Source organism: Bidens hawaiensis, unplaced genomic scaffold (genome assembly GCF_021521415.1).
Source record: "Bidens hawaiensis isolate Kalapana, Puna unplaced genomic scaffold, B.hawaiensis_p1.1 tig00032445_1, whole genome shotgun sequence".
Lineage (NCBI taxonomy): Eukaryota > Viridiplantae > Streptophyta > Magnoliopsida > Asterales > Asteraceae > Bidens > Bidens hawaiensis.
Genome location: NW_027505251.1, coordinates 44,089 through 67,723, shown reverse-complemented (window position 1 = coordinate 67,723; position 23,635 = coordinate 44,089). Strand labels below are relative to the sequence as shown.

The window sequence follows — 23,635 nt, the reverse complement described above, 5'->3', positions numbered from 1 at the left end:
CAAACCAAAGTCAAGAAAAGACTTCGAGCACATCATAACCCCATCAACAGGCCATTGGATAAAGTAGTGAAACATAGCTTAACCAACCTTATTTTTAGCCCTACTTAAAATACATTGACTTCAGTTTGTAAATTTTCAAATGAAAGTATCAACATTTTAAGATTGTTTTTATTTATATGAAAACATAGAAAAGACTATAAGCATGTGTAACACTTGGCCATGAACCTGATAGGTCCCAACCGCAGTCCATAACCATTTATCCTAACCAAACCAACACAGGACCTATTTGTACATCATCCATATAATTTGTGTATGAATAAAGAACGCAGCCATATATACGACTCACAAAATACATCTGAATTAACAACATTTTAAAACATTTGAACAGTATATAGTAAGTCTCGCTCAAAATGACAAAAATCTAAACGTTTTGTTTTAAAACAAAAGACAGCGTTGGAAAACATATATTTTGTTTTTAAGACCAAAAGGGAAAGAGAGCCTTACCTAATAAATCATATTAGTTTTCACTCGTCTGCAGAAGCTGCAGTGTGAGCAGGATATTTCTTTTTAATATCATCCCATTCGCTACGCCCCTCAGATACATCCTTTATCACTGCTGCCACCTCATCCACGTTCACCCGGATTTGATCCTTGCTGTCGCGCTCACGAATTGTCACCGATGATGTGGAATCCACGGTTACAGCAAATGGCACACCGAGTTCATCTGTTCTTGCGTACCTTTTCCCTATTGATGTACCTACAAATGGTAACATGTTAACATATTAGACTCCCGTTCACGTTTTACTTATGCTTCAAGTTGTAATAGTAAGATGATAATGAGTAAATCGTGGTTAGCCAAAAATATTTATTTCAATCCAACAGTTAAATACTTGCTATTTCAGTCCCTGATCTTTCATTCTCGTTGCAGTCAAGTCCAACTGATTAACATTGAGAGCTATGTTTTGTCAATTTACCAACATACCCTGCAACAGAGACCCCTCTCTCTTGCTTTATATTATATATATATTAAAAATACCTTTAATATTAAAACCAAAAAAAAACAAAAAGTACATTATAATTATATTTTTGTATGAAATGCTATGATATAAAACATTAAAGGGTATATTGGTACAACGACTACAGCTTAACAGAATAACAACAATGCTAATTCACTGACCTGGAGTGAAATAGTAATTTTTAAACTACTTTTGTCTAACCACAGTCGAAAACCTCAATTTACTCCCAAATGATAAATATCTTTATAAATCAACAATGCATAAAAAACAAAAAAAAAATATTCTTACAAAAGTAATGGCATACCTGTAATATCTTTTTTGTTTGAAATCCCAGCTGCAGTCAAAGACTTAGAAATCTGTTTGGCAACTTCCTCATATTTCTGATTTTGAACCAGTGGGAAAACAGTGCATTTGATGGGGGCCACAAGAGGGGGGAACCGGAAAACGTTCAATTGTTCATCACCAGCTTTGCTTGGTCTCATGTAAAACGAGTGTTCATAAAGACAATAGATGATTCTTCCAATGCCAAAAGATGGTTCAATCACAGAAGGTGTGAAAACTCTTTGGTGTTCTTTCTTTATTTCTTTTGCAATTGTCACCATGTGTTTCTTTATTGTAACTGTTTTTTGAAGAGTACAAACTTCAAATTCCACCTCCCCTTTGGTTTCTAAAGCAGCCTTCATATCCAAAGCCTCTTTTTCATTCATAGTCTAAAAGGCACAAGTTAAATACTCAGACTTACCTAAGATTTGTCAAATTAAATGAGCCGGTGATAAAAAAAAAAAAGGAAAGGTTTGGCCGTAATGTTAATGGGTTCAGTTCAAATCAGTTTCAGTCAGACCTGCATACACGTTAAGTTAATGGATCGTGTTTCAGTTGACCTGGCAGATTTGCAGGTTGACAGTTTAACATCGTTTATTCTTATACTCTACTTTTTAGAACAATTTTTTGACAAAAAAACCAATATAAAAATTTTATGGCCAATAAGAATTGAAGGTTTGAGATTAGTTAAGTGGGTTCAGATCTGTTTCGGCCAGACCTGCAAACGCATTTAATAAATAAATCGTGTTTCACTCAACCTGGCAGCTTTCCAGATCTGACATAACTTGTATGACACAACTTAAACTAAAATAGCATAGTATACCAAAAATTAACAGCCATTAAGAAAAATGAGCATCAAATTTATAGGTTAGACATAATTTTTATATATTACATTTCAATTTTTGGTTGTAAAATTGTTCTAGTTCCAGCTATCACTGTGATAGTATCACATCAACGCTTTTTATCACTGACTAAATTAGGATTTAGGAATACTTAGGGCATGTTCGGTTCATAGGAATTCATTGGAATTTAGATTCCAATCCTTAGTGTGTTTGGTTGGACAAAAAGGGGATTTGGAATCGGAATTAATTTCAACCATATCATATACCTGATGGAATTCAAATTACACCACTGCCTTAAAAGATTTCATAGAAATGTTTGTGAATACCACAAATAACCCCGGCTTTTACCACCCGACCAAACCGTCGCCGCACTGATCAACATTGCCACCCATCGACCGCTACCAACCAGCGCAGTAGTCATGTCACCCACCACCGCTCGTTGCTGCAGCCCCTCTCGCCACTCAGCGACACCGTCACCATCGATGTCGCTCGCAAACAACCGATTGGGCATCACTGCCACTGATTGCCACCCATTTTACCTACCACCGACCGTCACCTCTGTTACCACACCACCCCTACTGACAGCCACCGCCACTTACCGTATGTTATTTGCAGTGTGTGAATTAGTGTGTATTAACGTGCGTGAGTGTGAACCTGTGATTTATAACTATGTATATTATGTGTGTTTGAAGAGGCAATTTTGTCTTTTTGTGTATATTTATATTCCAATTCCATAAGTAATCATACCAACCAAACACACTAGGGACTTCAAAAGAATCCTTCCAATTCAAATTCCATTTACAATTATGATTAAAGAAACTACACTACAGGTAATTACTTTTACAACAAGTTAATGTAACTTTTGTCTCCACAATAGTGACAGTTAACAACCATAAAATTTACTGACATTTCAGTTACTAATTCTGCGAAGAGTGATGTAAAAGATTAATCGCTTTACCTCGAGTGCTTCAACCACATTCTTTTGGCTACCCTTGAAAGCAAGGCCAAGTTCTTTCTTAACAGGTGTAATAACCAGTTTCTAAAAAAACTAAATATTAGCACCGGCACAGCTTTAAAAGACAAGACAGGTGAATTTTCAATTACTAGTTACCTCGACTTCTTTTGGTTCTGCAAACTTCTCTTGAGCTACAAGAGCTACACCACTTTTGTCCTGTAAAATAAAAATGATATTTAATAAACAAAAAAGCACGTTTAAAAAACTAAATCTAAAAACTTAATAATAAGCTACTTACTGTGTGTGCGCGCAGGTCATATGCAGATCTATCAGCAATCCCAACACACTCAATCCAACCATAGGACGACTCGATTTCAGCATCCCAACAGTCTGCAGCATAATGAGCCATCTCATTTGGAAGATGCTGTCTGAACCGCAACCGATTTTTGTCTATACCTAACAGTGTCAAAAACAGATAAACTCTCCCAATGAAGTATGCAAGTGTTTGATTATTCACAGTCCCCTGTAAAAAGGTGAACAATGTCATATAAATTATGTTTATATAGAATTAAGTTCAAAATAAAGTTGGTATAGTATAAAAGAGATGGACTGGGTAACCTTAGAAACTGCTTCACCAAGACAAAGTTTTTTTGCAGACTGCCCTGACATTTGTTCATCCCTTGGAAACATGAGAAATTCAAGTTTTGAAACTTCAGAATACTTTGGATGTGATTTGTCATCAGGGTCCACGAAGTGCTCTATTTCTGCAAGGGTAAATTCACGGACACGTAGAAGACCTTGTCTAGGAGATATCTGAAAAGATCAAAATATAAGCTAACATCCAACATACTAACTTAAAAACATTTCAGAATTTTGAATAAGTAGTAGATGATATAGTGAAGACGACATAGACAAAGTAATATCGCATATTATGACAAAACTACATAAGCATACTTTTTACAAACTAAAAAAAATGGTTCACATGTATTTAAATCTCAAATGTTATTCAAATATGTGTTGTGTAAAAATTCTTATTGCATAAATTTAAAAATGATGCAAGCTACAAGAAATTCAACTTCCAAATAATCATTTTATAAGAACAAAAATCTGGAATCAAGTTCTCAAAATAGCAATTCACCTCGTTTCTGAAAGCTTGACCAATTTGAGCCGCAGCAAAAGGAAGCTTGTTCCCATTGTAATAGTATAAGTCTCTGAAGTTAACAAATATACCTTGCGCGGTTTCAGGGCGCATATACCTGAACAATATCAAAATAAAATTGTAGCATAAGCAAAAAATGTGCAAAAGGTAAAATCATCACAAATACGATTTGTAACAAAACATCACTGACCCGGTGCTTGCACCAGATGGACCAATTTGAGTCTGAAACATAAGGTTAAACGGATAAGGATCTGAAAGAGGATTCTTGGTATCGGGTGCCACTATACCATACTCCTTAATCTTGGCACCAAGTTGTTCACCAGAAAGATCATCAAGAATCGCAAGAACATGTTTCAACTCAGCCGCCTTGTCAGCACTCATAGTCAGGTCATTCTCAAGCTTATCCTTACAGTAATCTTTAAGCAAGTGATCAGCTCTGTAACAATTACCAGTCTTCTCATCTTTAACCATAAGGTCAGTGAATTTATCAACATGACCAGAAGCTTTCAAGACAACCTCAGGAGTCACGCATGGACAATCAACTTCTAGCATATCCTCTTCAAGTACAAAATGCTGAAAAAAAATTGAGCAACAATATTAGGCACCTATATGCAACATCTCAAACTTTTCAAACACAAAAAAGGGTTTCACACCAGACTTGTATCTGCATACTCAACTCATGTGGTATTCTAATATCAATGACAAAAAAACAATTTATTACCCTTCTGATTCAATATCCACGCTGGTTATAGTAGTTTTAGCGTTAGAAGTGTGCATGAAACCAAAACAAAAACCAACTGTTCAGATTTATGTTTTTGTAAAACCCAAACCAAACCGAATTTATAGATTTTTGCTTTTTATTCTAACTTCTAAGTAACTTATAAAGATTTTATAAATATGTAACTCAAATATTTGACCAAATGTCCAATAATCAATTAGTTTTTAATTGACAAAAATATTAAATCCCAAATACATTATATTAGACCAATTTTTTTCAGCATAAAACTTTCAAACTCAAAAAACCAAAACAGAATGGTTAACAAAAGTTCAAAAACCAAAGTTTAGAGGTTATCCCAAAACCAACCCAATCTGAACCATGCACGCCCTGATTGCACACCAATAAAATCTTAGTAAACCTCTCTGTTCCAGAGTTCACTTAAAGAGAGAAAAGAAAAAAAAATTTGTTTTCATTTCTTTTCTTTCCATATAGATAAGAAAACATTTCCTTCCAACTTGTTTTCTCTCATTTCCTTTCTTTTCTTTCCTTAAATAAAGTCGGGAACAGAGTGTAAGAGTAGACAAGTTTAGAGCTAAAAAAATGAAGCTCAAAATGAATTAGTGGAGACATATTTAGACTGTATCACTATATCCACTCCTACCCCAAATTTGTCACTACATTTAACCTAAACTTTTAACTCTAGATGTCAAGTTACTCCAATTATCAATATGAATATTGTAAACAGGTGGTTTCATAATTGAGCATCAACACGTTTCCTAATTTCAAAATGCATGACTTATCCAATTCACAATAATCAACAAACAGTTCCATTTCACAAATTACAAGTTAGGAATTTAAAACTAATTACAGATGTAAGTTAAAAAAGGCTACCTGACGCCAGAAGGCGAGGACGTTAGACTTAACAGCGCAGCCAGGAGGACCGTAATCATACAAACCAGCAACACCTCTGTATATCTTAAACGCCGGTATATAAAACAGCCTCCGTTCGAGCGTATTAACAACCGCCTGACGGAAGGCGTCTCTGCTGACAGCGGAACCGTTAGCATCACCGGAAATGGACGCCTTGAGTTGACTCTCAATCGACGTCTTCTCGAGCTTCAACGCGTTCAACGCCTTAACCGCTTCGTCAATCTCCGACTTGGAGGCGCCGGATGACTTGAGTTGGCGTATGGCGGTTCCGCGAGCGTCGATGGTGGACTGCTTGTCGGCGAGAGCTCGTCGGAGTGAGTCTTCGGTGGCCATTGCTTTGAGAGAGATGAATGTGCGGCGGAACTGATGGACGAAGGAAGAAGATATTATTACTGAGACTGTGGCATAAGAAGAACGCATAAGCTCTCCGGTGGTGGTCCCACTGTGCGACGGTGACTTTTAGGGTTTTGAGTTTATGGGCTCAAGATGGGCTTTCATATGCTCCACTTAATCAAGATATTTTTCTAGGAATGATATCATTATCAGATAATATTATGGCAACTGTCCTACACTCCTATTCCTAACCAAATTAAATTGTGTCTAGTGGTGTAAAGACTGGTTTCAAACTTTAACGGCTTGGTTTAGTCAATAAAAGTCAAACTATTTTATGACCAGTTTAGGTTGAAATCAGTTTCTTGACCTAGTTTACGTTCGATTTCCATCCAAGTAACGATCGGATTTTGACTAGTTTACCCGGTTTCGGTAGAAAGAATGACTAGCCGGTTTCTACATAATTGATTGCACATCACTTCGCGTTGTAGCTCTTTTTAACAGCTGATTTTATTAGAAATCAACAAATAACTTGACTAGACAATACCAATCACACCAAAGTAGTGGCGGAGCCACACTATCACCACCGGGTTCGACCGAACCCGGTCCTTTTTCGGTTTTATATATAACATATAGTGTTGAATTAAAGAGCGAATCCATTCATTTTCGGCGAGCGAACCCATTATCGTTTTAAAAATGTATATTCGAACCTATTGATTATAAAAAGTTAATTCATAAACAAATAAAAACATCGGCCATCGACTCAGCAACCGATCAACTTTTTTCTTCAAGGTTCGCCTTAAGGTTCCAACAGATCAACATGTTGGTCTATCGTTTGAGAAGTGTTTTTCTTCAATGAAGCATGTGAAGTCGGATTTGCATAATCATTTGGGTGACGATTATATAAATGATGCTTGTATTTGTTGTATTGAGAATGTGTTCTTTTTCAAAGTCATGATTGAAGATATTTTTCAATACATAAAACCACGTAAGGAAAAATTATAATATGCAATATCTTTACATTTGATGACTTTGTGCTTTATTGAAAGTTAACGATATATTTTTGTTATGATAGTGATATTGCATTTTTTTTACCTAACGGAATGATCAAGCCAACCCGACCCATTTGGGCGCAAAAACTTCGACACCGGCAAAAAAATCACAAATCGAAAACTCCGAACTTATAGAAAAAGGTTTCTGGCTCACCAAAGTACATACACATCTAAATATAAAGACACCCAATTACAATACATACTAAAAAAGAGCGTGAACCCCATGATAGCCATTCAACCTCTACTGTTTTCGCTCTATATTTTACCAAATTAAAACTATATATTTTGATATCCTCTATGAGTGTATTACTTGAGACTCGTTTATTGTTGAAGAATGCCTTGTTTCTAGTTCTTCATATGAATAAACATGAGGTGAGTATTACCACGTGGATTGCCTTTTGTTTTACGCTATGGAATCCAACAACTCAATAAGAAATTAGGAAATCACGCACCTCAAACACCTACGGGCCATCAGTCTGTAGACACCCAGATGGGGACTCTAGCATATGCGATAGCTTGCTATCTGGTTGCCAAAACGTAACCACTTATACATTTCCTTTCTAACCTCCCAACTCTAAAGTGGTTGTTCACCAAAGTTTTCCACATCACTAAACTAACAATTTGTTATTAAGTTATCAACGTAACCACTTATACATTTCCTTTCTAACCTCCCAACTCTAAAGTGGTTGTTCACCAAAGTTTTCCACATCACTAAACTAACAATTTGTTATTAAGTTATCCCAAGTGAATTCCATCCTAAGCAATATCGTTTATTATCTTGTTATTCTCAATATTTTATATTGTTATTTTACTTTATTTATAAAACGCACCAAAATCAACTAATCAATTATTTGGTAACTAAATATTGAGTAATAAAAGTCATGTCCTTAGACGGAACTTGGATCTTATCCAAAACTATACTAGACGTGACGGGGTCTCTGTTCGATTGTGTGTGTTTAGTTAAAGTAAAAATCAATTTTATAAATTTAAAACCTTGGTAAAGTTGTGTCAAATATATATATACACACACATTAGTGGGCGTCCCAAGGATGGCAAAGGCATGCAAAATAGCAATTTGTCACCTATCTAAGTGTAGCTACCTTGGTTAACAAGTCCAGAGAGTTCTTCGAAAAGACAAAGTTGTAATCTTTGCCTAGTACAAGCATGCTTATAATTGTCACCATCAGGGTACAACAAGGGCTAACAACCTTAGGGTTGTATCTCTAAAAAGATAAAAAAACAAAGCAGACAAGAGTACACTAAAAAGATGAAAATTCTTTTCTTTATCATCCCCCCCCCCCCTTCCAAAGCCCCACTAACTCATATAAAAACTAAGCCTTGGTTATTCATTGGTTGGTTGGAGGCTAAAGAGAAACTCTACTATGTCTCCATAATAGCCTCCGTACCTCAAAGTTTAATTGACACAAAAAAAAGTGAAAAGACAATGAAATTAAGTCATTTAAAATGATCATTCTTGGCTAGATTTCTTATGTTGCTTTAATAAAGATGAAATTTGGTATGAATTAATAGTTTTTTTAGTAAAGTTATATGTTTATTTTTTTTTAGTTCTTTCTACTCATTTTTCTTTTTGAACAAGTATATCCAATCTTGGTATGCTTTTGATAAAAATTAGTGTGAAACTAATTAGTGTACCCATGATGTGTAAAAGCCTATGCATTAATATGGGGATCCTATATGTAGAGATTGGTCAATTTGTCAAATTAGAATGACACACAATTTATTTTACAAGACAAAATTAAATAATGTTTTAAATAACTTAACACGGAAGATCTTGGATGTCTGAGATAGTGATGACATAAATCCTTTGTAATGGAAACAAATGCAGCTGGACTTATGAACTGTGTATCACTTTTGAATTGACGCTCACTCAAACTATGATATTTATGAGATTAGTTTGCCACCACCGGTAGTCTCCACAACCCTCACCGCGAGTAGTTTGAAGCCCACAACCTTTATCACCGGCAACGAAATCAGTTTGCTCACTACCTCCTACTACGTTTATCGCCCTTCAAAATAGCGGTTATTCGACTGGTTTGTGGATGAAGTCTACAAATCAAGAATGTTTAAATTCAAGTAGATCCACGACCAGATCCTAAGTGAATGGGCGCATTGTGTAATTGTCGAAAAATTACTTTACTTTTCGACGAAACGCTCTCTTATATATTTTAGTGATTTTGGCAAAGTTACTAAATAGTTATGATACATAAAGAAGACGGTAATTATACGAGGTCTGCATGGGTTAAAATAGAATCGCTAAACTCGATTTAAAAGATTATAAAGAAAGTTCATCATCTTGACGAAATACGCATCAATGTTAAAAAAATATATATGGAATGAAGAAGCATTTAAAAGCATTTGTCGAAGAACGATTCAAAATAAAGTTATAAAAGTTGTTCACAACTCTTCCGGTTTTTGGTTTCTTACGACCATCGTGAGATCGACTCATTAGCAGAGGTCGCCTACAAAAGCTTAAAGAGTCCTTTTAATAAATTTTAATACACAAAAATTCGCATCGTCCATGAACGAACTCATTATTATACCAGTATCGTTCTTAGATGTAGACAAAAAGACAAATTTCTAAAAGTAGCCAAAGAAAGGTTTGAGAATTTCACTATCAACACAAATAAAATCGATATCAAGTGATTTTGTAGTGAACAACTATATTCAGTTCAATCAAGAAAAATCAGTGCAGATATTGCTTGAGAGAGTTGGACGCCGAACTTCTATCACTTTATCATCATTGACCCATGAGCATTTTGTTTATCATGTGATGTCACCATTGTACATGCACAACTCTATAACTTAGTACATTTAGTTAGTTACATACCTTTCACTTCACCTATTTTTAGCTAACTGTATTATTGTGTTGATCCACAAATAAATTATTATTTGAGGGTGTGATATACCCAGTTTAACGTGTCAAATTAATGGTTACACATGTAAACAATGAAATGAACTTAGATTCAAGTATTTGCACATATGAGAATAATGTTAATAACTTGAAATGAATAATTTATGATTCAATAATAATAATAATTATTATTATAATTATAATAATAATAATGATAATAATAACAGCAACAATAATATAACGTTGAAATCGAGGTTGTAACTTAACAAATACAAAACAATGATAAACATTATTAAATAATATTTAATGGAAATAAAAAATTTAAAACGGGTTAGGTTTTACAATACAAATACAAGAAATGAGAAAAAAAATCTTCGGGGCTGTTTGGCAATTGTAAGTGTTGAATCAGAAAGAGGCCTGAATGGTTAAGAGAATTTGAACCATTAAGTGTTGAACCAGTAAAGTGTTGTTTGTTTGGACATCTGAATGATTGTACAGAATAACTATTTTGCCCCTCTAAATAATTGCAAACCGTCTGTTTAAAAAACCAATCTATCGAATATGTTAAACCAGATTGAACAAAACTACAAATAACAAAATACATATAGTAAAATAGCAAACCAACACTTGAACATATTTATTTGTTCTTCTTGGTTCTTGAATTGGAATACAAACTCAAAAGTCAATTACATCCAAAAGTGGTCAACTGTGAACGTTATTCTTGGTCGGATGTCCAAACCAACACTGTCCAAACCTCCTTGTTTAGATCTAACACCGGTGGCCCAAGAAAACTGACGATGAAATCCAATATTCTTGGTCGGCTGTAGCATATTTCTCCCCTGAGTTCGTTGGGTCTCGACGTAGGACAACGACGGAGACGAAGGGTTCTTTTTCTGGTGGCGGGGGGTTCTTTTCCGGCGGCGAAAACTTAGCCGGCTCGAGATGGATGCCAATGAAGCATGAGAGGCTGATTGGTTGAGTGGAGTAAGAAGCAGGCAAAGGGTAATATTGTCCTCTGAACCATTCAGCTTCAATTTCAATCTGACCCCAATAGAGGTAAATGGAACCATTCAGATGTATGATTTTAGCAAACCAAACAACTTCAGATCTGAGCGAATCAGACATGTACATCTGAATGGAACCATTCAGAGCTAAACAAACACCCCTTACAGTAAGCAGGCATAACCTCTTAATGGTCATTAAAATGCTACCTCTTTATGGTTCATAACATCTTAATGGTTAAAAGGTGACATTAAGTTTGAATGGTTAAAATGTAATAATTAAGAGGTAGCATCTTAATGACCATTAATATGCTACCAAACAACCCCTTAATATTGTACTGTAAAATGTGTCATTTACAAATGAATGCACTCACCAGTATTTTTTGCTGATCAAATATTTTTAAACATGTTTAAGGTGATTTGTTGTGAAAGATACATGAACAGTGTCATTGGGCACCTCAGCTAAAATAAATGGTTTGTCACCAGAATAAACAAATATGTTCTTTTTGTAAATTAGGGTTTGTGTCACACCCCAGCCTAAGGCGAAAATGTCAGGGCGTGAGCTGATTGCTCACAGCTCTTTTATTATGCAATATTTAAAAGTGACAATATCTAATAAATTCGATTAAATGATTCAAATAATTCAAGTACAAAGTACAAAATCCATAATCATACAACAATACAATTTATATCACAAATGATCTTGATTAAAACTTTTCTAACTTAAATTCTTCATTAAGTCTTCACCAAATCTTGCAACTAGTTCAAACAATAACCTGCATATGCGTATAAATAGAAAGGTTTGTTAACAACACATGTTGAGTGAGTAAAACACCAGTTTAAGACACAGCAATAATATATAATAAATAAAGAAAGATGCAAATTGTTCATGTGAGAATAAACAGTTAAACCATATCATATAAACAATCAATCAAACAATAAAGAAAAGGTTAAACCGTTGCCAAGCGAATGAGCATTGGTTACCAAAAATGAGTTGTCGGTAAGCTCGATGCCAGATGAACTGGACGATGGCTACTACGATGGTCGTATGATCATATTAAAAGGCGAATATGTTGGACCTCTCCGAAATGTATTCAAATAAAGCAAGTAAGCAAATAATAAGTTAGGCATAAACTGATATACACACAAGGATTAAACAGTTGCGGTTTTGAATACTAGATAATAAATAAATACTATAATTACGCATATGTCACCAAAAAGATTTAAAGTTAGTAAAAAGCGGAGTGATTACTCACCTGATTAAAGGAACGAAATTACAATGAGGATGGTGTGAGAAAGATGAACCCTTCGGGATATGCCGTCAAGGATTTCTGTAAGGTTGACAAACAGACGGTGATCGACGAAATAGAGGTTGCAGCAAAGAACAGATCACGGACACTATGCAGCGGGTAATAATAATCAAATCAACCAAAGGGGTTCAGTTGGCGCTAGGTCTAAGGATATGCAGACGTGAGGAATTGAGTTTTGATCATACCTAAGGTATAGAATCGATTTTAGGTCAAAGACGGTTAGTATAAGATCAATACGTATCATAATACAATCTAGTTTCCTAATTACGAGTGTCGGTAGGCCGCCTATAGCATGAGGATTAAAACAATTCCAAGTTAAACGCGAGAATTACGGACCAAGCTAAACAAACGAGTTCGGGTTTGGTTTGAGCATGAATACAGGTTTATGGGCTAATAATATAATAATAATAACATAATTTGCAATATGGCCCTTACAGTTTGAAGGTGGAAACATATTGAGGTAAAACTTAGTTTAGGGTTATTTATGTATATAAATCAAAGTTTATTTATTATACATTAAATATATATAATAAACAAATACTAATAAAATAATAGATACACGATAGACGTTATATATATATATATATATATATATATATATATATATAATGTGTATATATATATATATATATAGTGAAAAGATCCATACACTAATGGTTTAACGTACATTACGTACGCGGATCAATTTTTTCACGAATCGATCCATGAAATCACATCCAAACATCTCGGAATTGTCAATACATATCCAATCAATCATTTGTTCACCGAAAAAAACAGTTTTGGATGGTTAATCGATCAATTTTTCATTTTTTTCACGAAGATCATTTTTTAAGCGTTTGTTGAGCGTTTAAGTTTTGTGAGAGTTTTAGGTTTTTTCCTTTGAGCGTCTCGCGTACCTACCGTACGTTAAGCATTAGCGTACAGTAACTGCACCCTATATATATATTCTTGATAAAAATTTCCCGAACATAAAAACGGGTTGGGTAAAAGGATAAAATACTAAATGAAAAAATCGAGTTGTTACAGTTTACGCCTACAAAACTTATGTTTGTATAAATTTGGGTATTATCTCCAGCTTATGAAATAAAAACCACAGTGTGTTAAACTCTGAAAATTTTTTCTAACTTCGTTTTTGATGAATTTCCGCTGTCAAATATTTTAATAAACGCTGGTATCACTATTAAAGATCGCGGCTCGCGCCCGGGATAAAGGGTTGGGAAAGAGATTTAGTTATTATTTGTGTTAGTTTTATTTAAGGGTTGTTTGACAACCTCTACAGCCATAAGTGTTGAATTACAAAAAGCTTTGAATGGTTAAGAGGCTATGAGCCAATACGTGTTAAGTACGTCGATGTGGTGCTGATTGTTGGTGGAGAAGGTGGTAGTGGGTCGAGCTAAGAGGTGATGTGTGAGTGGCAGAGTGAAGGTTATAAACACATGTTAAGGGGGGGGGGGGGTAAGAATTTTATTTAACATCATTTTGAAGCTAGCTTAATGCGTAAGAGGTTCGCAGACCGAGTTAGATGCGTCATTCTGGTAAACCAAACACAATTAATGCTTATTGAATCATAGGTAACCTCTTAATGAAGTTATTAAATCCCCTTAGAGCCGTTATACAAGGCCAACTCTAGGATGAGTGAACTATATCTAGGCCTTTACCCCCCTACCCCCCCCCCCCCCCCTCAAAAAAAGTAATAATAATAATAATAAAATAAAACAAAACAACCTCAAATTTAAACCAAACTTAGACAACCAAAACAACCTCAAATTTAAACCAAACTTAGACAAAAGAACATACCAAATGATGAAAATCATTCTTAAGTTATTTGAGAAGACAAACATATTCGTGGTTAGTTGTTTTGATTTCTAAGTTCTAACAACAAAATTCGAAAAAGGTCCTGAATTCTCGTTTCGTGTTAGACCTCCAAAAGGGTTGAGCCGGCCCTACCGCTATAAATTAAAATTTTGAAGATTGGAACGTTTTTTCACTAGTGCCATAAACGGTAAAAAAAATCCAAAATAGTGCGAATTGTCTCAAGAAAAACACCTATTGGTTCCTACTAGCTTATTCAATAATGGCTGCCATATATGCATCACCCTTCACCCACTTGTGATATACAACTAATGATTTAATCTAAAATACGAAACTATCCTTAAGTCCTTAAAAAATCAACCTAATAAATTATGAAGTTATTCCAATTTTCAGCTATAGTTATTTTACATGGATTTTTTTATACGGGAGTATGCATCCTAAGTTGTTAAAATGTGTTTTCCACATAGGATAATCATTAAACAATTTGAAGACCGTCTATCCAACTAGATGTGTATAGTGACTCCTATTTCTGTTTCAAGTCCGGTGGAATTTAAATAAAAACCAAAGTGGTCACCAAATGGTTTGACGATTCTATTCCCATTACTAATCGTCAAACGGAATAATGTGCATTTAGTAATTTATTTTTAATTTCTGTCACAATGCACGTGAATGGCCGAGTTGGCTAAAATACATAATGATCGCCAAAAACAATTGTCGAGCAGTCCAAACTCGTGTTGACGTGACGACAAAGTGTACGACACACCTACTTGAAACCTAAGTGGTAATCAAATGACTTGGCTATCACTCCCCTTGTGGTAGCAAGGCAAAATTATTCAAAATTTTTACAATTACTTTTGGCATATATTTAACACCCATGTCCTTCTTTCTAGAGATAAAAAAGATGATATGAAAGTTATAATCATCTTTCCCTATTTGTGTGACAATCACTAAAATAAGTTAGGGTGGAAAATTACTACAACTAGATATCTTCAAATTGATGCGAAGTTTTTGGACTTCAGGCAATTTAGTTACATGCGTATTTGACAATCTAACTTCTTTTCATGGTTGAATAATTTCTATCAGGATGAGTTAAGCAAAACCTTTTTCTTGTTATGGGCAGCGGGATTAGTCTTAACAAACACACCCACATATTGTGTTCGTCAGAGCCGTCTTTAAGATTTCGAATGCCCAATATGAATACTAAAAAATGGCCCTCATATAATCCCCACCCCAAAAATGCCGAGTGAAACACATTATTAGGTTATTTAGAAGTCTATTACTTCATTATTAGCCCAGAGCAAACTAAAACCATGTTATTAGATTGTTTGATATTTAATGGATTTGTTCATATTTTTTGGACCCATATATATTGGTTTATTATCAGCCAAGTTCATTTATTATTGTTAAAAATTAAAATTATATTTCAAACTCTCACCTAGACTGTGCCCTCGGCCAAGCCCTGTATGAGCTCTGTTACGGCCCTGAAGTTCGTTGTTCAATAATGACAGCCATATATCACCCACTTGTGATGTATAATAAATTGATCTACTACTAAACTATTGTTTGTTGGTACATAAAGACCATTTACATAATTTAATGTAAGTGTTGATTAAATTTATGTATGGGGTAGGTGATAGAAGACCAAAACGCAAAGTTTAAAGGACAAAAAGGAATTATTCAAAAAAATCTGCATTAAATGCGTTGATTATTACTCTTGCCACGAGTTTATACTTTTCTTTCTTGGTTTTTTCCCTCTAAAGTGTTGACAAATATAAAAGACTTATTCAACAGACTTGCCTGTCATTTTGTGTATATAGAGTAATAGGTACACTACTGTTGTCAATCAAATAGCTCCTTATTGTCGTCAAAACACTAATAAGCTTCTCTCGTTTAGTCATATGGGTTATCCTAAGTCATTTGGAAGTATTTTGGTTCCTACACCAATATTAGTTCTTTCATTTGGAAGTATATGCCATGCAAAGCTCAGTTGTCTACCACCTTTTGTGATAACACATGCCCGAATGCACTCTCAACTATTCAAAGTTCTGTTAGTGTTGCCGTGTCAAGTAATCGTCGCAATGCAGCCTTACCCATTCGCCTTCATTTTCATGACTGTTTCGTTCAAGTAATAATTATGATCTATATTCCACGGTGAATCTATTTTACTATTAGGTATAAGAACATAGCACTAGTACAAAATTGACTTTTAGTGACATACACCCCGTCAGGTTGATGCAACACTTTCGAAAAAACGTGTCACCGTATGTATGCTTGAAAATTCTTGGAATGTTTTGGTGACGATTTCAGCGGGCTTATGTGACTATTGCATAGAGAATCACCTCTTTAGTCATACTAAACTTAGCTTATGTCACAAAATATTAGTGACGTTTAATCTAAATGTGACCAAATGTCACTATTTGGTCAAGCTTTTCGTTTGTCACAAATGTTACTTTTTTTTGTGATACCACATATGGTCACACATGGCAATTGTTTGTGTCACTATATAATGGCGCACATTTAGTGACATAACGTACCTGTGAGTAAATGTAATTTACAATGACAATAAACATTTGTTTGTGTGACGTTAAGTTTATGTTTATTAGTCACACTAATTAATTGTGTTAGAATATGTTAAAGTTTATGGTGATAATGACAATTACAATGTGTCACTAACGATAACTAATAGTCATGACAAATGTAACAAACATGTGACTAGAAGTAACAAATGGTCAGCTTCCATTTTATTACGTGTCACTAAAAATTTAAACTAACGAAATAGTTATTGATGTATAAGAAGTTTATAGTCACAGCTCGAATATGGATGTGACAAATTATATATTATGGTCATGGTTAATGGAAAAAAACATGTGACTAGAATTGCAATTTGGTGATTGTTCACTTTATTAGGTGTGACTAACGGTTAATACTAAGAAAACGTTAGTGAAGTCTAAGTAGTTTATAGTCACAGTTCATTTTAGTAGGCATGACTAAAATTTTTAATACTAAGGCAACGTTATTGATGTATAAGTATTTATTTGGTGACATCTCCAATTTGGATGTGTGATAAAATATATATTATGGTGATGGTACATGCATACAATTTGTGACTAGAAGTAACATATGTTAATTGTTCACTTTGTTAGATGCGACTAAATGTTCAATAGACAATCATCGTTATTGATGTATAATTACTTTTTGGTCACATCTCGTATATGGATGTGTGACAAATTATATATTATAGTAATGGTAAATGCATACAATATGTGACTAGAAGTAACATATGTTAATTGTTCACTTTGTTAGGTGTGACTAAATGTTCATTACTAAGGAAATGTTAGTGAAGTGTAAGTACTTTTTAGTCAACATGTGACCATTACATATTACATTCTTTTAAGGAAACGTTAGTGTTGTCTTAGTAGTTTATAGTAAAAAAAACTTTACAAAAGAGTGTGACTAAAGGTGTGTTAGAGTCATGTATTTATGTAACAATGTGACTAAAGGTTAAACAATAGTGACTCTAAAAATAATTCCTGACTTTATAGATCGGTATTATCCAGATTATAATTTTTCATGGGTGTGTAAAAATATTATTAATTAATTAGGTGTGATTATAGTGACAATTTTAATTTTAATGTGTGACTAAAGACTATTTTATGGTTTTCAATGGGCTATTTTGCTTAAAAGATGATTAATTGGGCCTTTTTTTTAAAACACGATAAATTGGGCCCATTTTTGTTCTAAACACGATTATAAGCAGTTTGATTTACGAATATCCAGCGTATGCAACCACGAGTTCGTCATCCTTTTTATTCGCGTTTTGCGTAATGAATGTAGTTAATAAATGAAGGGTTATTAATTATACAATCTATTATATGAATCCAATTTTGATTTTTTAGAGTTTGATCAAACTATTTGATACGTATGATTTTGGATTTACCGAAACGTTTATATTTACTATTCGATATGGTATAGCGGAATTATAACATAAAGTAGTCACAACACATCCACTCTTAACATTCAGTATATTGATTATAACAATCAGAGTACAAACTGAATAATCGTCACGACTGTTACAAAAATCAACATTTAAAGCTATATATTGATTATAACAATCAGAGTACAAACTGAATAGCCGTACAAACTGAAAAACCATCACCATCCTAAACTTGATTTAGCCTAACTAATGATATAGTAGTCCTCGGTCGTATTAACTTGAGAATTTGGATCTATCTAATTACCCATTGATGTTTTGGTAGCACCCCAGGCATCCGAAGATCCAGTCTGTTGACCTCGGTCGAATCTATAATATTGATGGTGAATAAAATTTTTACGGAAACACCGTCATAGATTCAGATCATCTATCCTAGATTCGGACAGATGATATTATGAGAAATAATCCACCAAATCGCGGATATTAGACTTGAACCGAAATCTTGTGATCTTCCTTTCGTCCTTTCCTTGAAAATCCATGACCAAATTAACACTTTATCATCTTCCATGTCATCTTCCTCTACGTCAGTAATCTTCATCGATCTGTAACAACAAAATCAACACAGTTAATTAACACACACAACAATATACACACTGATGCTTCAAACTATTTATAATCTAAACATTCCAACTTCTAGACTATCATATACAGGCATGTAATATAAATACCAGCAGACTTACCTTGATAGTTAACACCTAGAGAGAAAATCTGAACTAAAAGATATGAAGTGCAGGTGCCAATTTAAGTACAAAAAGATATAAAGGTAATGTTATTAATACTAAACAACCTGCAGTTAGATTTGATCAGTATTGGAATACGTGACAAAGTAACTCCACTAGTATAAGACTAGTTTAGGTGTGACTAATATACTAACCATTAGTAAACCAGATTCAAACCAGTTCACCACAACAAAATTATTTGCAAAGCCACTCACTGCCACATGTCACTATTTTATTGGACTTCTATTTATTTTTTTTTCCTTTTCTTTACACATTAATTAGTTTAAACTATAACATTGATTTTTTATAATAACTTTTAATAATTAAGTTTTCAAAAAAATCTAAAAACACAGTCTTGTTCAGTTTATTTTTGTGAACACGCCGGTATAAATTTTAACTAAAACAGAGTTTATAAAAAATATATATTTGAGTTGAGTTAGTAATTTGTGAATGGGGATGGTATAGGAAATGTTAGTGAAGTTTAAGCACTTTATAATCACATCTCCAATTACTTTTGTGTTACAAAATATATATTATGGTGATGTTAAATGCATACAATTTGTGACTAGAAGTAACATATGCTAATTGTTCACTTTGTTAGGTGTGACTAAATGTTCAATAGACAATCATCGTTATTGATGTATAATTACTTTTTGGTCTCATCGTCAATTTGGATGCGTGACAAAATATAGATTATGGTGATGGTAAATGCATACAATATGTGACTAGAAATAACATATGTTAATTGTTCACTTTGTTAGGTGTGACTAAATATTCATTACTAAGGAAATGTTAGTGAAGTGTAAGTACTTTTAATTAGTTAACATGTGACAATTACATTCTTTACGTTCTTTAAGGAAACGTTAGTGTTGTCTTAGTAGTTTATAGTGACAGTTTTAATTGTAATGTGTGACTAAAGACTATATTATTTTTTTTAAAGGGCCATTTTGCTTAAAAGATGATTATTTGGGTCTTTTTGGTTAAAACACGATATATAAGCAGTTGTATCCAAGCGCATTTTCTTCATCACTGTCCCTACTCCCTAATCGATCAGATAATTTTCAAAAAAAATTCAAAATCATGGCGATATCCATCACGCTGCTATCCCATAACTAAGGTATTTCATATATGCTTTACACATTTGACCGATTTATGAATAACCATGTGCAACCATGCACAATATTTCGTCTTCCTTTCTATTGAGTTTTGCATATAATGAACGTAGTTATAATTACATGAACTAGGGTTATAATTAATTATACAATCTAGTATCTGAATCCGATTTTGATTTTTTAAATTTTGATCAAAATATTAAGTGTGCATGTTCTTTTGGATTTAATTCGGAAGACTGCACAAACGTTCAAGGGCTGGAATACGACTACACCTTTAAGAGGGTGGTTAAGGGTTTCCTCGTAAGTTATACCCCATTCATTTTATTTACTATTATAATTTCAATAAAAAATTATTGTATAATAAGTTATAAATTTATACTTGATATTTTGTTTTTTAATATGGCAGAAACTACCGGTTGCATTTGTCAACCGGTACAACATCCGGTCGAGGAACTTCAGATTGAAGTTCAGATTTGGTATTATGGGGATGTTTTTGAAACAGTTGCTCGCCAGAACGATAGGTATTACCAGTCGCCTCAATACAAGGTTCGTAAGTGGGACGATTTTCTGGAAGAGAACTTGATTGATGGCAGGTTGAGGGCCAGTTTCAACTGGATTGAAGACCAATCGATGTTCACAACCTATCTTGTTAATTAGATATATTTTATTTTAATGTAAGATTATATATTTCTTGACATTAAGTTTTTATATCTACTACTTTTTAATTATATGAATGTATATTAGCTTTGATATGGTTTTAGTTTATGTTAATAGTTGGCATGATGTAGTTTAAGTAAAATAATATTGTCTTTTATATGAAGAAAATAAGATATTATTGTCAATTAAATATTGTCTTTTATCTTCCTAGGTAATTATGATATAAATCAAATCACTTAGGTTAATGTGTACATGGCTATGAATTACGGCTACCTTGCTTGCCGAAAGTCATTCAATGATGATCTAGTCCCTATAACTTCCAATCACCTTTATAAATAGGTTAACATACCATATCTTTCCAAATCCAAATTTAAGCAAATTTACATAATAATAAATAATGAGATTCAACATATAATGAGAAAATATTACATAATAATGAGGCTCAACAAATAATGAGAACATATTACATAATATATTACAACTATATTATACTAGTCTAATATTAAGTAACGATGCGAGCCAATGGTCGACGTCCGTGATAATAAAAAGGGTCCACTTGTGCCTAATACAATCAAATGCAAGCGTTAGCTACACTTGTACAAATGTACATGCTGACAACTTAACGTTTCAGATTTAACAAATGCATCAGTAGATTATCAAGAAACAAATGCATACCTTAGCACGTATAATTAAATCCCGACCGTCATTGCGGTAATAGTCATCTCGGGGTTCCTTCCCCAAATCTTTTTTGTCTACAGGGGGCAATACATTTTCATTCTCATAACTAATCACCGTACTAAACTCCTCATCTTCGTACGCATGCGTATAAGTTGTTGGTGGATTCTTGATTACTATTGACATTTTTTTATCGAGCTGGTCGGTCACATAAAAACTTGTCGTGCTTGTGAGCCCAATATGAAAGGATCATTCTTGTGTCCTAATCTACTAAGTTCAACCAATGTGTACCTAAGGTCGTCTTTCTTTACCCCGTTTTTATTGTCAACCCAGTGACACTTGAACAACAGGATTTTTCTAAAATGGTAATCAAGTACCCATATGTCCTATAATACCCCATAATAGCTTGCCTCGGTGTAGGTTTTAACTTCTATAGAAATGTGCAAGTCATTTGCTACTACACTAACCCCACTGTTCTGGTGCATTTTACCTTCTCGAGATTTTGTATGAAATGTAAATCCGTTGATGTCATAGACTTCGTAGCTCAATACGTTTCTATTTGGTCCATATGAAATCCACCTTAAGGTCTCGGATATACTTTCTCGCGATTCCACTAACTCTCTCTCAACCTGATACATTTATACTACAAGGGTGATCAAATATAATAAATATTTAACTCGTAAGGCCGTTATGAAATATGTAGTATACGTACTTACCTCATATCGTAACCACATACCAAACTTTAAGCTGTTCTCTTTCTCTAGCCATGCTGTTTTCTTGCCAGTATGTTGTTGTTCAAGAAATGCCATGTGCCGACTGTAAATAAATATTGACGAATTTTATACACCGTGCATGTAGTAGAAAATAAACTAATATAATCCATGCACATAATACTTACTCGATATAAGGAACAATTTCGGAAGTACTTTGCAGCATATAGAAATATGCTTTCACGAACAGATCTGAAGAAATGTCGTCCATCGATTAGCCCGTTGATAGTGGGACTCCGTCTTTATTACTGCTCTATTCTTATTTTCAATTGAGTTCCTCAAGCTATTAGGAATACCAATAGTCTTCAAGTCTTTTTTGAATTCACTCAAGAACTCAATCGTCTCCTCAGCAACATTCTGTTCAGCAATGCATCCTTCTGGCTTATATTTGTTTCGCATGTGCTCCTTAATAACCTTCATACACCTTTCAAATGGATACATCCATCGAAAGCATACGGGACCACATAACTTAACTTCTCTAGCAATGTGCACGATTAAATGAACCATAACATCAAAAAACGATGGAGGGAAGTATTTTTCATGAAGGCACAATGTCACAAACAAATCTGCCTCCAATTTGTCAACCTTCTCGACCTCAATCTCCTTGCTACAAATTGATTTGAAAAAAAACAGAACCTGAAATAAAAAAGTATACGGTCACGTAACCACATGCTGTATTCCAACTTACCAATAAATTAAGGAGTGATATGGTGATATGAATATAAAAATACGAACAATACCTTATTATAGCATATCTTGTTGGTTGTGGCATAATAGATCGTATTGCAAGGGGCAAAAACTGTTGCATAAGCATGTGATAGTCGTGTGATTTAAGTCCTATTAGCTTCCTGTACTTTAGTATAACCAAACTAGCAAAATTTGAACAATACCCATGTGGGACTCTTAACTTGTACAACATGTTGCAAAACTTGTCTTTTTCCTCTGTTGTTAATGTGTAACTCGCAGGCGGAAGCCTAATGTTTGTGCCGTCTCTCTTAGGTTGTAACTCTGGCCTTAAGTGCATATCATCCAGATCGAGTCGAGCCTCCAATCCATCTTTCGTCTTTCCCAGAATGTTTAATAGTGTTCCAATCAAACTCTCTGCCACATTCTTTTCAATATGCATAAAATCTATACAATGGCTGACATAATTAAACCGCCAATATCTAAGTTTCCGATGCCAAATATTAAATTTCTTCCAATAGGGTTTCCCGTTGCCGCCTTGATCTGTTGTATCTGATTCTTTTGTTCCCCTTTGTTTTATTATTTCCCACCTCTCCCGTTCGAAGCTTGTTGTATGGCTGATGCATTGTTCTTGTGGCTCTTACCCCAAATGTTTATACAATATTGCATCTCGTTATATATTTCTACACCGTTCTACAGTATTGGTTCA

General features: G+C 34.1%; 1 protein-coding gene across 1 annotated transcript; it reads right to left on the bottom strand.

Annotated features, from left to right (window-relative positions):
• Positions 1–334: 334 nt before the first annotated feature.
• On the bottom strand, positions 335–6,437 carry LOC143611861 (glycine--tRNA ligase, mitochondrial 1-like). Its single transcript, XM_077085984.1, has 9 exons — positions 5,903–6,437; positions 4,484–4,866; positions 4,273–4,390; positions 3,753–3,947; positions 3,433–3,657; positions 3,291–3,350; positions 3,138–3,218; positions 1,321–1,726; positions 335–757 (listed from the first exon to the last, which is right to left on the bottom strand). Exons 1-9 carry the CDS (start codon positions 6,359–6,361, stop codon positions 525–527), a joined length of 2,160 nt encoding a protein of 719 aa, XP_076942099.1. The 5' UTR covers positions 6,362–6,437; the 3' UTR covers positions 335–524.
• Between the last annotated feature and the right edge of the window lie 17,198 nt (positions 6,438–23,635).

What these genes read in the sequence shown, in the direction of transcription:
- LOC143611861 (XM_077085984.1), bottom strand. Translation starts at nt 6,361, where the DNA reads ATGCGTTCTTCTTATGCCACAGTCTCAGTAATAATATCTTCTTCCTTC. An exon ending in CCATCTGGTGCAAGCACCGG is followed by an intron (nt 4,391 to 4,483) that starts GTCAGTGATGTT and finishes GATATTGTTCAG; the next exon opens with GTATATGCGCCCTGAAACCG. An exon ending in ATGTGGTTGAAGCACTCGAG is followed by an intron (nt 1,727 to 3,137) that starts GTAAAGCGATTA and finishes TGTGCCTTTTAG; the next exon opens with ACTATGAATGAAAAAGAGGC.